Consider the following 15382-nt stretch of genomic DNA (forward strand, 5'->3'; position numbering starts at 1 on the left):
ATTATTGCGATTTTAAAGTTATGATCTTAAGCAAGGAGCATATATGAGTACATTTACATTCCTACCTCAGTGCTTGTGCATTTACATGACACTTATTATAGATGTCCACTGGAGCTTGCGAAGCTGTGATTATTTTTCCCAGTTTCAAGATTTGTAATGTATAATTGAGATTTTGTTTTTTATATATGAAAAATGGAATTTTCCTGTAAAATGTATTTAAAAATCATAAGTAGCCCTGGCTGGTGTGGCTCAGTGGATTGAGTGCCAGCCTGCAAACCAAAGAGTCACTGGTTAGATTCCCAGTCAGGGCATATGCCTGGATTGCAGGCCAGGTCTCCAGTGGGGGGCCTGCAAGAGGCAGCCACACGTTGATGTTCCTCTCCCTCTCTTTCTCCCTCCCTTCCTCTCTCTCTAAAAATAAATAAAATCTTTTTAAAAAATTATAAATATAATTTTAAAGCACTTTTTGTGTTTGCTAAGTTTAGCTAACAGAATTTAGTTACTGTTCTAACCAAAGTTTTTAAAGACTCTCTTGGTATCTATAATTGATATGTTTTGTAGTAGCATCTATTATAGTGAACATTAATCTTAATTTTTAATAAGCTTACATTTCACTTTATCACCTCCTTACACTCTTTTTTTTCTGAAATTACTTTGATAATACTCTGTGTACCTTCTGAGTAGTACTATTCTAAGTGTTTCTTTCTTGATCCCAGTTCTAGAAAGTTCAAGTTGAAAACGTCTTGAAACTATATCCACATGTATGTTAGGGCAACCTGTTTTAATACATGGGCTAATTTTATGAAATAGTTTCTAAATGCTATTGTAAAATTGCATTTGAGACCAATTGAGCTTACAACTTTTCTTCAGTAAATAAATCGAGTCTTGATGAATTGCAAGACAGTTTTTATAATATCATTGTCAAATTTCTGTGTTGTCAAATACATACTCCTTGATCTACATGTACCAGAAAGTGTTTTATATTAGTGAAAATTTGTTGTCTTTTGTTAAATTTCATTTACACTTTATTCAGATTAAAATTATTTTACATAGTAAATAATCATGATTTTATTTGCCAAATTGCATACTTTAAATATATCAAGAAATTATACATTGATTTGTAAGTACTGCCTTAAATGAAAGTAATATAACAGTCTAGCATTTCTTCTTTTATACAGACTATAAGTAGGGCTCACAAATAAGAACTGAACATTAATTTTATGGGTTTTTTTCTACTCGATAGGTGCTATGGATATAGAGGAGAGAAACCGCCAAATGAAAATTAACAAATACAAACAGGTAGCCGGATCAGATTCCAGACTGGAACAAGAGTACCATTCAAAGGCAAGACATTTTTCTTTTTAAAAGTGGTAAAATCAATTAATCATATCAAACCAGTAGATTCTCAGCTGAATGCAGATTAGTCAAACACGAACATATAATGCAGTGGCCCCATGATATTATTAAATGCTCAAATTTAGAATGCATTTGTCTACCAACTTTTAGGTATAGAATTTGCCTTATTTAAAAAATCATTATATAGGAGGCTAAAGAAATGAAACTCATAAATAATCTGAAAAACAAATCTTTTAGAATTTTTCATTTTATGAAAAGTATAAAGGCTCTAACACCCTCAAAATGTTTAAGCACTATTATCTTTTTATGGTTTTCCTATACATAGAATTTTTTGACTTTATAGTATTTTAACTGAATCTGGTGTATTAATGACATATTAATACAAAATACATAGTCATGAGGTATTATTGTATATAGTTCAAAGTGTTTTTTTAGCAACAATCTTCTTAAACTGCTTTTTTGGGAATGAGTTGAGGTATGAGGTTTACCATGATAGGAAAAAAGTATTATTTCAATGTTGTTGCTCTTCATTGCCTTTAAATTTTCAAAACATTTTAGTAACATGATATTATTCATACCCAAAGTCATGAAAAGACTTTGCTCTAATGTATCTGTTTGAGATTTAATGAAAGAATGAAAATCACAAACCTTACTAATAACATTTAGTTGTTATGCACTTTATCACTTAGTAATTTAATCATTGCAATCATGTAATATTTGTGGTCTGTTTACCTGTATGTTAGAGAAAAGCGGTTTGGACTCTTATATTCTTAGGTATATTTTATCCTTACCTACTATACCTCCCATTTCTCTCCATTATACTCCATCCTTGGATAAAGTCAAGACTTAAGTAAAGGACAACCGGCTACACGGATATGCATATGTGACAAGTAGCCCAGCTTTCTAGTTTCTCTACTGCATAACCTAGAGGAGGCAGAGATTCTTATGTCAGCATCATCTTTCAGACCACCAGTGTCTTCCCCAAATACACTGAGTACTGACATAGCGAGTACAGGATTGTTCATCACAAACTTACGGCATATTGGAAATGGCACAGGCCCAAAGCCAAGAGAGGTCAATTTCAGACAGACAAACATAGCCTTGCCTTTACTCACCAGGTTCTGAACTTCTAGAAATTTTTCTGTAAAATAAAAATATGAATAACTTCAAATAGTTTTAGTCAATTTTATAGAAAAGTTTTCTGACGATAGAATATTTTAGATCCATCAACTAGCCTTTTGAGCTTGTTGTCAGAAGTGATATCTGTGCATGCCCACATCTGTTTTTGGTATTTCTGCCTTGGGCTGTAGAGATAGACCTGATCTTATGTGGCCTCTGTTATGCTCTAATCACTCATTTATTCACTTTGTATGAGCCGAAGACCAAGGCATGAGTCCTAATAAAATAGGATATTAAAACTTTGTTAACATGTCTTCAGATAACACAAATTCATTTTATTTCCTTATTTATATCCCACTATACTTCAGAAGGAATATAAGTACTAATTTTTAAAAATACATATGATACTCTCAATAATAATATCAATGAAGAAATGAGTATCAAGGGAAAATGAAGTCAGGACAAAACAAGGTAAAGTTTGTGAGCACAGTGCACAGTGCAGCACCCTGTCCCCCTGCTGAACGTGGGGCATTTACTTTGACCGTGAGCTTCCTAACAAGCAGCAAAGGCAGAGGGAGAAACTGAGTTGGTTGTATGATTTATATAGTTCACACAATAAAAAAAAGTTTCTCAGAAGCAATAGCAATGATTCTTCTAGTGGGTACACGACAGAAATTTCTTGCAGAAGGATTGACTAAAGAATACTATAGACATGACTCAAAATATTTTTCAGAAAAAAAAGTTTTGATTCCATTCCAATTCATATATAAATGACTGCTTGAGGCTTCAGACGTTTATGACTTTGATACCATTTACTTTAGGTTAGAAGAAATTTTAGTCTTGGCAAAGGACTGATTATATTAAGCCATGTAATTTCCTAAACGTTCTCTCAGGCAGTGGTTTTCAAATGGTTTTCCAGTAGCATCAACATCACCTGAGGACTTCGGGAATGTAATTCTCTGGTCCCTTCTAGATCTACTTAAACAAAACTCTGGGGTGGTGTTTCTGTAGTTTTAACAGGTCTACCCGGTGATTCTGATGTCCACTAAGGTTTAAGAACTACTGCTCAAAGGTGAGCTGCTTGTAAAATTTACTTCTGGGTAACTGAATGAGTTGCCTTCCTCTGTTAGGGTTTTAACTGGAAGCCAATAATGAATGATGTTATTAAAAAACGGAGACTTGTTTTGAGAACGGAAAATCTGGCACCTTTACCAGGCCTCTCATAGTTTCTAACAAATCCTATCACCTGACTGTCAAATACTTATCATTTTGTTTTCTATTGCTGAAATTATGCTTTCAAAGCATAATTTCAAAGCATAAGATCAAAGAGAAAATTATAGAGGTTTTCTCATCAGGCAAGGGTGTGTGTGTGTGTGTGTGTGTGTGTGTGTGTGTGTAATTAACTTCCATACCAACAGTTCCTTCAATTAAAATTTTCAATAGCATTGTCTTTTTAATTCGTAATACTTAGCTTATATTTCCATTCTTTTCTTCCTTATTTTGATAATATGTCAATTAAAATCTTGCTATTGACCTATGTACGTTGGTACGTTAGATCTGATTCTTGAAAAAAATCATTTAACAGATAAGGGAACATAGATATAGAAAATTTATGTAATTTATCCAAATTTACATAGCGACTAAGTCATGGAAGGTAATATTTGTAGCTAGTCTGGTTTTCAAATTTGAAATATTTGAGATTATATGCAAAGCCTCAGACATATGGAACATATACTATACATCTGAGCTATTTTCCTGAAATTCCAGTGAAGCTATTAAGCTTTGCTATAATGTAATCGAGTATTAGCAGAGCTCTTTTTTAACAGCACATTCCACATTTTAAATGGCATTGCCTCCCTGAATTTTTCAAGCCTTCTGCACTGACAGCTTGTAAATGATTCTTACTAGTTTGAAAAAAATCTTTTTAGTAACTCACTTTGAAAGCATCTGTAGAGAAATGCCTGTTGTCACTGTCTTTCTAAGAATATTTTAAGTATATTAGGAAATTTAAAAGGAGAGAGCTTACATTTAATAAAAGCAGTAAAAGGCCTGTGATGTGATTTCTTTTTAATCAGTGGGTAATTTCTTGGCTTTTTACCCTCGAAATAATTTAACTATGTAGCCAGTGCACCCTTCATGTCTGTTGGTACACTCCCTCTCCCAGTTAAGTGTCATTCTACTATCCTACTCTTGGCAGAAGCGTAAAGATGAACTTTTATTTTTTCTATAAGATAAATATTCTCTGCTCTTCATTGGTTCCGAAAAATGTGATATATTTATTAAGTTTAACAGATCAAATTATAATTCATTATAGACCAACTATCCTTCTGGGAGTAATATAATATTTTATTAATAGAATGAGCAATAATTGAACATCAGTGTAGGTAGTATGTCTGAAAATTAATATGAGAAATTGGGGAGACAGGTAATTTTATTTAAATATGATTTTAATTTTTAATTAGTCATATTTAATATTTTGAAATTATCCCAGAATATATTTTTAAAAGGATAGTCCATAACATTTCAACAGAGAATGCTTTATGGTTTATTGATATGGTATTTATTTGGAACTCAAATATTAGTTCTCTATAGAAATCATGTCCTTTGGGAAATGCCAGTAATGTTTCCACAGAATCATCACAGAAGTATCTTATCCCATTATATCACTTATAATTTTCTATGTTCTTATTTACCTCTCTATAATTAAGTAATATAGCCCATAAATTTTGCAAAACTTTTCAAATGTGGACCATAAACCCACACTAATTCCTTTAACCCATAATCTAATAGACTGAGTGAGTGCTGGGGGCCAGAGGGCAACATAGCAAAAGGAAGGAAAAGAGTTTATCTGCACGCCTGTTCCTAGGCGACTGCGGAGATGAACCTTCCCACCCAGGCTTTTGTCTTTCAAGGATGTATTCGCCAATTTCAAAGAGACATTAGAAAGATAGCAATCAAACTAATTTACATTAAAATATGAATAACACAACACACCAATAGTGTCATTTTTTAAGCTCTGTAAATAGAAATAAAATTCATATGACTGAATTGTAGGCCAATTCATATCAATATTTTAAAAATTCAAACAGCTAAAGACAAAGTATTTTTGGCAAGTAAATAGCCACTGTTAACTAAGCTATTTTCTTCATTAGAGCTTAACGTATTCAACATTTAGAATACACATTCAATGCCAAACTTAAGTGCTTTAAATTGACTTTTAAGACACAGGCAACAGGGACACCAGAAGAGTGGAGAGGAGACAGGTTGCAGCTCATTCAGAGTGGCCATTCACAAGCATGATGTGTGTCAGTCAAGAGAACTTTAAGGCTCCAGTGTCATCAAAATGTGGCAGCAGCACATGAGCATAACGCGGTAAATGAGAGAGAACACAGCTTGGAGTCAGGCAGACGTCACCGGGTGACTTTGGATAGGTCAACCTCTTACTCTCAGTTTATGTATTGAAGAAGGCTTTGAGATGTATTTCATAGGGCGATGATTAGGATGAAATTAGTAGAATGCTCAATAGTAGTGCATATAATATTTATTGTTATTACTATTTTATAATAACGACAGCAAATAGGTACCAGCAATGAGTATGATTAGGTCAAAAAGAAATGGTAAAGAAATCATTGAGCTAATGAAAAGGATTTCAGTGTAAACCAACTATTATTAAATGTTTCCTTTATTCTCAAAAAGATTCAAGCAACACAGATCTAAAAGGAAAAATCAAATTTAGGGGGAAAGAATTTGTGAATCTTCGAGGGATATGGAGATTAAAAAAATAAAAGGAGACTGGAACACAGTGTGTGTGAGAAATTACAAACTAAATTACTAAAATTAAGTAATTATCTTATTGAGGTTGACATTAAACATGCCTGGCCCTTGGGGAAATCATTAGCAGGTATGTATATGGGGATGGGTATTTAAAAAGAAATGCTCCTTTATAGTGGTGACATAAACAGACCTCAAACCTGAAATACTAAATTTATAAAAAGGAAATTTTAAAATGTAGATTAGGTGGCCTTGTACAAATTACTAAGATACATGAAAATGCCGGTATTTATAGAAGTGAAGAAATGAAAGATATGCTGTAATTTTACAGTGGCAATTGAAATAAAACATTGGGGAAAACAGCTTTGCCTAAGCAGAGCAGCTGAGTTGCAGGTAGCATGTAACACCTCTCAGGAACATTGCCTTTGAGCTAGGCCCAGGGCGCACTGCAGGGAGAGCTGCTGCTGCATCCGCTCTCACGCCACCAAGAGAACTCGCTATTCACATGCAACATACCTTTGTGCCATTGTCAGATGGAAACATTTGAAGAATAGAACTGGAGAATTCTAACAGGCGCCATCTCAGTAATCCGACGTCTAACCTGCAAGGTCCTCCAGGAGTAGGTTAAAATGTCCCATAGAAGTAATGAAGCATCCTTTCTTGGTATAGGCAGTGTGCTGTTCCATGATCAGAAGTAGGATTCAGATTTTCAAAAAAATTCCTGCTAGACTTAATCTGGCCAGATGTCCAGCAGAAAGGTTTCATTTAAAAAAAATTGGAATTAAGATCATCTACTCATAGTTTTCATCCCAAACCAAATCAAGAAATATTACCAGTCAACCGTATTGATGAAAATACCAGAGAGAATTCTAGTGGCTGCACATGGATTTCTTCAATGAAACACACCATTCCTCTAAACTTCAATTATACTTTGTAAAATGTTTCTATTCTTGTGTTCATTTCTACATAACCCTGCAATCAGATAGCTTCATGTTCTGTCACAAAATCTCAAGAGAAATTTTGAGAAATTGCTGATATGGGAGCACAGGGAGGAAAAAAAAAAGACTAGCTACATCACCCAGAAGCATTCTTACTGCCAGATTTAGCCTACGGGGCTCTGAGAAGGTATGCTGATTCCTAGGTGCTGATACCACTTCTGCATAGCCCACCTCTCCTCCATCATCCGAGGACATGTTCTGACCAAGTATCGTACACTGCAGATTGTTTCCTGGCCCCAGACGAGGCCACACTCTGTCGGACCGTCTGGCTGCTTATCTAAACCAACCAGCCTTCAAGCCTTGAAGTAGTCACCTGCCGTGTATTTATTTACATCATTCCAAGATCGTTCCTTTACCAAGTGTATTTATGACAAGAGATAAAACTAGATTTTAAAATATAGATAATTAAACTATCAAGTAAGAGCAGCAATATACAATATAGCCCTAGAAGTGCAAGAGATATTAGTGGTAATCTTTATCAAGGCCTGATTTAAAAATCTTTAGTTCCATCTACACAATCTATAAATGGTTGGTTGTATTGCCTAGTTAAAAGTGAGTCATAGATTGAAATGAAAAAGACACTATATACAGTCATATTTTAAAATACTTTATATCTTATTTTCTTCTAAGGTTTTCCTTATTCATGTTTGTAAAGGTAGATTTCTCATTTATATTATACTAAAATTCACAAAACTAGAATTTAAAAGTAACTAAAATTTTTCCATATGTATTTATATAATTTCTTGATTTATCTTTGAGATAAGTGAAGGAGAGGATAGTCAGTACATCAAGGGAGAAGTATCTGTTGCAAGTATAACTTCTTGCTGCATTATAGAAACTGTAGCAGCAGCCGTATCCACAGCACAACCTCTGAAGTCTGTATGACAACCATAGAGATAGAGGCAGTTTTGTCAATCAGGCTTCCGTTTATTTTTAGTGATTGCGATTAAATATAGACTAAAGAATAGTATTAGAAGTGTGAACTCCAGAACCAAACTGCCTGTGTTCAAATCTTAACCTCTGTAGCTATTTGTATGACCTTGGGCAGGTTAATTAACACATTTATGCCTAGGTTTCTTATTCTGTAGGATATGCTAATAATAGTACTTACTTCATAGGATTGTTTTCAAAATTAAATCTATTTATATATATGTATTACTGTTAAGCAGAGTTTGGAATATAATAAGGAATAATTAAATGGTAGCTGTAATATGATAATGGTGATGATGATAATAGTGGTGATGATGATGATGATGATGATGATGATGATGATGATTATGGGAAAGGAGAAAAACAAAAATTGCTAAATTGTTTCCAACAGGTAATTGGTTATTACCAAAGTTCTTGGGGGTTCAGGTCTATATTTGTTTCCATCAACAATCTACTACATGTATATAAATATATATTTAAGGTGATATAAAAATAAGAGAAGAGAAAGAGAAGAAAAGAGAGTAAAAATTAATGATAATTTTAAAAGTCTAAAAATTTATTTGGGTTGTCTTATTTTTATTAGTTTAGTCAGGTTTTTATCTTCCCCAAATTATTATTCTTACCATTTTTACTCCCTAGCAACTGGTAGTATTTAAACTTTAATTTAAAAATAGACAAAATTGTACTTACACATAATTTACCTGCACTTCACACACACGCACACACACGCGCACACACGCATACCCTAGCACTCTGAGCCAAGGGTGAGTTTCTTTCCTCCGTATTCTAGCTGATAGAGGCAAGCTGTTCGTTTCCTTTTTGTCTCATAAGTACAAATATACCTTGTTTTACATGGAATTTTAGAAATTTTATATTTTTCTCTGTGATTAATCTGTGAACTTAAAAGTTTCTAGTTTTAGGGTTTTTTTTTTCCTTAACATTTTGTGTTAGTTTGCTTGGGCTGCCATACAAAATACCACAGCCTAGCTAAAACAACAGAAATTTATTTTCTCATAGTTCTGGAGGCTAGAGGTCCAAGATCAAAGTGTTGTCTGGTTTGGTTTCTTTCCAGACCTCTCTCCTTGGCTTACAGATGACCACCTTCTGGCTGTGTCCTCATATGGTCATCTCTCTGTGCATGTCTGTGTCCAAACTTCCTCTTCTTATAAGGACACCAGCCATACTGGATTAAAGCCCATGCACATGACCTAGTTTTACCTTAATTACCTCTTTAAAGGTGTAAAATGGCTGCTTTTAGTAAATATGTTACTAAAAGTTGACTAAAGAAAGAATTTTAAAGTTGCATTCAGCCACGTGCTACTAAAGGGCCAGTCAATGGACAATAGCTTCTACGACCGGAAGCAGCCATTTCTGCCTGTGTATTGCCTGAGAACACAAGAAGAGACATTTTATTTTACCTCCAGCAAAAAGGGGATGTATGCATTCATCTTTGCTTTCATCAAACATCCAGAGGTACTGGCTTGCTAACAACTAGAATACCCTACAGGGGATACATGGGGTGAAGTACATTGGTCACCCAGGGGAGCAAGATCTTGCTCTGTAGAATCAGGGAGGATATGGGAAATAAGGAAGGAATAAATGTGATAAATAGGGCAGAAGAACTCTTTCCAACTCAGATTTCATATAATCTAAAAGGATTAAGTATAGACATATAAAAAGTACAAATATAAGAATATTCAAAGCATTGGGATTGTGAAAACTTATAGACTTTCTGAACCTAGGGCATTTATTGCCTACTAAAATACATATATTCTGTCTTATATAGTGATTATTTACTTATTTATTTTGTATTCAAGTGTGTACTCCTGGAGAATGGGGATTATATTTTATTTTATATTTTATATCTTTATAGTCGCTCCAGTGGCAAGCATTTTGCCTGAGCTACAATAAGCACTCAGTGGATTTGTGTGTGTACATGAACATGAACAGCAATGTTGGAATGTCAGGGTGGGGCAGATGTTTGGGAGAGGTTTTAGAGCAGGTGAATATTAAGCATTTCGTACCAAGATAAGAACCAGATGTAAACTGTAGGGGAAAGCATGGGTGGGCTATTGCAGATTTTCTAGTGGGCATGTGATTATTGGTTTCTGTGTGGAGTTAATTGTAATAGAATACTGAGAAATAATCGAAAGGTTTGGGTTCTAATTTTGACTCTACCACTTAGGTGGTAAAACTGTGTAAATTGCCCAGTAGTTCTTTACAGCCCAACTTTTTCTGTGTACAAATTGAGGGAACCCTGTAATCTATACAGTGTTACACCGATACATGGTACTTTGAAGACTGCTTTGGAAAAAAATTACTGTTAACATTTGGATTTTAGGCAGCCTCAACATTAATTAAGAAAATTGTTTAATCCCATAGTTTACTCTTTAAAATTAGGTTTGCATTAGATTTTCTGTGTTTCATTTCCTTCATCTAATACTGTTTTTTATTCATCAATTCAGAAATGTCTGATCAGTGTCAGACTCCCAACTGGATGTATTCTTATAAATGATTGAATCGGCACATTTTAAAATTAACTTATGGCATGATAATTATGATTTAGAGAATAAATTTGTGTTCATAATATTTTTGCCTGTTGCTTTCATGAAATAATTGATAGCTAAGTTTGAATCAGCACAAGTCAAAACCTTGAGTCAGTTAGCCCAATTAGGTAACTAGGACAGTGTGGAGCCATCTCCATCAATAATTTCTATTTAATTGGACTAATTGTAATTTGAACATATCCACACTTCCATTATGTGACAGCTTTGTTCATGAGCACAAAAATTTGTTGTGATTGTTCTTCAGCTAGAAAGATTACAGATATTATCTATTAGCAAAATAAATTTGCTAATGTTTTCCTAAACGTGGAATTTGGATAATTCCTATTTCATCAGTTTTGGAGATTGTAAAATAATACTTCAGTCTGGAAATAGTATAGCTAACCTTGAAATAGGTCTCATATAAAAAAAGGAACTTCTGGTTGGTGATAACTTCAGGAGGTAGAAATATTGTTGTAAAAGGGTATGGAACTTAGCCTGGCACATGGGAGCACCCAGTAATGATAGTCACTTTTATTATTTACTGTAACGTATGAGATAGGGGTAATAAAAAAAACTGACAGCAGAATTCCATTCTGATGGACAAACCAAAACGCACCAGTTCAATACAGCGTCCTGAATAACAAAGAAAATGGCTATGAAATGGCCTTTTCAGGTCATTTTCATGACCAAGAATGCGCACAGCCAGGCTAAGTCTGCAGGGGTCCAGTCATGTAAGAACATGTTACTTCTTATTTTAAGCTCATTTCCATTTTGTCCCTACCCCAAAACTAAGTAAATAAAAGATTACCTGAATTTTAAATTGAATATAAAAGGGTTAGTTCAATAGGGCATAATGTTAACACCTTATTATTCAAGTTAGCTTATGTAATACTGTATTTTTATCATTTTAAAGTTTTATTTGTTTAAAATCTATCCAGCTTGTGTTATTTTCATGCTGTTTTTATATTTTGATTACACATGTCATTTTAGATAGAATTTTTGAAATTCCAAAAAGGAAATAAAATCTTTATTTTAAAGTTTATATTTAAAGAAAAAACAACATATGAATATTTAAAAAATATTTTGTTTATTTATTTTTAGAGAGGGGGAAGAGAGGGAGAAAGGAAGAGAAACACCAATGTGTGGTTGGCTCTCGCATACCCCCCACTGGGGACCTGCCTGTAACCCAGGCATGTGCCCCGACAGGGAATTGAACCAGCAACCCTTTGGTTTGCAGGCTGTTACTCAGTCTACTGAGCCACACCAGCCAGGGCAATATGTGAATATTTTTAAAAGAAATGACTTAGGTTCTGCTTAGAAATATGCTTGCCCATTAAAAGTGAAATTATAACTCACAAAAATTATTTAAATGAAACAAAATAGACTTTTATATTAACAATTTGTATAAGTTTAGTCAATTCACTTACCTGACTCCCAATTTTCTCATCTATAAAATGAGGAAGCCAATAAGGATGTCACTTTCACTTGTAAAATACCGTGATTTTTTTTAATGACTCAGTGACGAGCAAATAATGAAAGGTAGGCTTCAGCATCAGATAACATTCTTTGGCTTTTTTTTTAAGGGCAGTTACATGAGTCCTCTTTTGTGTATCTGAACACAGTTTGTAACCTCAGGGGACATTTAGTAATTTTCTCTTTGCTACAACTCAGAACCACATAGCTTGGCTGTCTCTACAGCTGATCAACTATTAATTCTGAATTCTGGTTCTGCAACATTAAAAGAAAAAAATGCCAGAGAAACTATCAAATGAATAGCAGTACAACAAAGAACTGAGTGAATGAAGAGGTAATAAAGAAGGGAGGTAGAAATGGAAAAAAGAAGAGAGGATGAAAAGAAAGGAAGGAGGGAGGGATAATTCTTTCAGTCTAGGAATTCATAATCAAATCAGGAAGACACATACATAAGCAGTGCTCATACAAAATAGCCTGTGTTAGTGATATAATAAAAGTAAATGATGCAAAGGAAGAGTAACAAGGGAAGTATTCTTTTTGCTGGGAGAAATCTGCGAATGCATTGTAGAATAATGCATGAGGGAAAGGAAAGGTCAGGCAGAGGGGAGGGAGATCTTAAGCAAAGTTATAGAAGCATGTGAGCACAAGCCATGTTTAAGGAACAGCTAGCTAGTGGTTCTTTAGAATGGAAATGTAGAACAAGCTGAGATACTTACTAGGAGATAACAATGTGAAGTTGGCTGAGACAGGATTGTGGAGGGCTTTAAATCTCTCAGTTAAAAATCTAGAATGTTCCTTTTTACACTCCTGGGCTTTAAAGAAGAAGTCACCAATATGACTAAATTTGTGCTTTCAAAAGATAACTTTAATGGTGTACTTAAGATGCATTTGAAAAGGAGATTAAAGACCAGGAGTCCCATTTAGAGGCTATTGCTGTGGTCCAAACAAGACCTAATTGTTATTCCTTGCCGTGTTTTGACTGTTGGCTCCATCCCAAATGGTTTTAATGCAAACCCAGTTGATGCTGCTCTCTCTTCTCCCACAACAAATGACAGTAGTGGGCGTCGTCCAGATGTCTGCCCTGTCCTAAGTTAGATGGGTTGTTGTAACTCGCAGGCCCTTTCTAGTTTTTCAGCACTGGTAATAGAGTACCTTGAGTTACTCTATTATTTTCTAAAGCATTAATATTTGAAAGGGAGCCCCACTTTATATTCCCAACCTGTTCATTTTTGTTGTGTTTCTACCTGCTACATATTCCCAGGGCCTGGAGTCTACTTTTGGAATGATAGCTTGTCATTCAGTATCTGTAAGGTCTCTACCCTATATCCTAATAAAAGATATAAATATTCTCAAAATACAAAAATCATATGATAAGCCACATAGTATTTAAAGGTATTTATAAAAGACCAAGTATGAGGAATTCTTATGGGTAAGGAGACTTTCTTTATGATATTTCTTAATTCTAGGTAGATTTTACAGGTTTCTAATTTGAGGGGTTAAGGAAGCTTTTAGTCATAATAAGGGTGTAATTGTTTTAACAGTGACTCCTATCTTCTGGAAAAATAAAGGGCTCATTGGTTCGGACTAGCAGGAGACAGTCTGTTCTATGCTTGCTGAGCTTGGATGTGAATGAAATGTTATATATATCACAATGAAGTACTAATTAGTACAAAGGGTCTGAGAAGAACCAACGTCGAGAACACTTCTTGACTAAGGCAGAGATTTCAGGAGTAATTAAGGGCGTAAAAATGAATCACCCAAAATCAATATAAAATAATAGTGAAAGTAAACTGTAATTTAAAAATTAAAAATTAAATAAAATTTTAAAAATGAATCTAATACTAAAGCTGTTGAAAAAGAAAAAATTATTCAAGTTATGTAGATACATCTAAATTAATAAATGTCTTAGTGTTAATACATGTTATCTGTAAATTTAAAGATAACAGTTGTCTTAGATATTGGGAAAAATGATATGGAAAATATTTGAAAGTTGTTTGTAAACTATAAAAATGATTGAACTTTTAATAATTATTAGTGTTATAGTCATGGATTGTTACATTCCTTGGTTTAACTTTTCTTGATGCCAACTATAAATATAATTCTAAAACCTAATGTAAGTTAACAGCTTTAAGAATAAAAAATTTCCAAGTTAGGTTTGGTATTATTCCACCTTAAGTTAAATCAGTCAACCTGATATCAAAAAACAATGACTTATTCTTTAAATGGAGTAAGGAATTAGGAACTTACAAGGTTTTCATAGCTTTTTTTAAGTCAAGATGAAATGTGTTAGATTATAGCCAAATGATGAGGAAAATTGAGTCTCACAATCTAGAGCTGCTCTCATTTTATCACGGACTATGCCTAACTGTTATCGTGATAAATATTTACTATGTCTCAAGACCTGTGATCTCATTGAGAACTTACACTAGGCTCAGAGAAGAGACTCGACCAAGAGTACATAGCTACCCATAAATGGGAGAGCAGTTACACATTTATGTCTTTCAACTCTCTATTCCATGGTCGTTATGATGTACTGCCTCTTATCGTTAAAATTAGGTGTCTATATTGTGTTTTTCAACAATATTACTAAGAATGTTCCTTTATACAACGAAGACAGAAAATATTTTTCCGACACGGAACAGAATGAGTGGCATATCATTCAGGTTTACATTCAGATATTCGTAACCAAAAAAAACCCTACAAAATTATCTGAATAAATATTCTATTTTCACAAACAAGGGGTATAAACAGCAGCCTCAGCTGGTACTACTCCTTATTTCTAGAGCGTGTGTTCCTGCTCCTTGTTGTTAGAGTAAGACATTCATCCCCATTGTCACAGAATGATTCCTGCAGCCCTGAGCTCAGGTTTAGATCCCAACACCAAAGAAAAGCCCAGAGGGAAAGACAAATGGCCATACCCGATGAGTCAGCCCTCTGTACTCAGAAATGTAGTTGCTCTCTCCAAGCCCCTCCCCTAGGCGTCTGCTTATATCTCAGAGGCCAGACTAGAGTCAAATGATCACTCTAGTTACACAAGAGATCCTGAAGTGGTTTTGTTTTGTTGTTGTTGTTTGTTAAACCACCAAAATAAATCTGGATTTGTGTGTGTGTGTGTGTGTGTGTGTGTGTGAAGAGCAAACAGAGAGAAAGAATATTAGTAGGCATTCAGAAGCAACTGTGACAAATAAG

At 34.2% G+C, this 15382-nt stretch overlaps 1 protein-coding gene across 43 annotated transcripts in view; it reads left to right on the top strand.

Annotated features, from left to right (window-relative positions):
* The window catches only part of RIMS2 (regulating synaptic membrane exocytosis 2), a 467197-nt gene that overhangs the window by 335949 nt on the left and 115866 nt on the right, over positions 1 to 15382 (top strand). For 19 of the 43 annotated variants that reach the window (XM_045861580.1, XM_045861541.1, XM_045861532.1 and 16 more), the window contains one exon: positions 1244 to 1344. The exons of the other annotated variants lie outside the window; for them this stretch is intronic. In XM_045861580.1, coding sequence (XP_045717536.1) covers positions 1244 to 1344 — 101 coding nt within the window. The remainder of the gene's footprint in view (positions 1 to 1243; positions 1345 to 15382) is intronic. 43 annotated transcript variants of the gene reach the window in all.

This window comes from Phyllostomus hastatus, unplaced genomic scaffold (assembly GCF_019186645.2).
Source record: "Phyllostomus hastatus isolate PE091 unplaced genomic scaffold, TTU_PhHast_1.1 phas_scaffold_21, whole genome shotgun sequence".
NCBI lineage: Eukaryota > Metazoa > Chordata > Mammalia > Chiroptera > Phyllostomidae > Phyllostomus > Phyllostomus hastatus.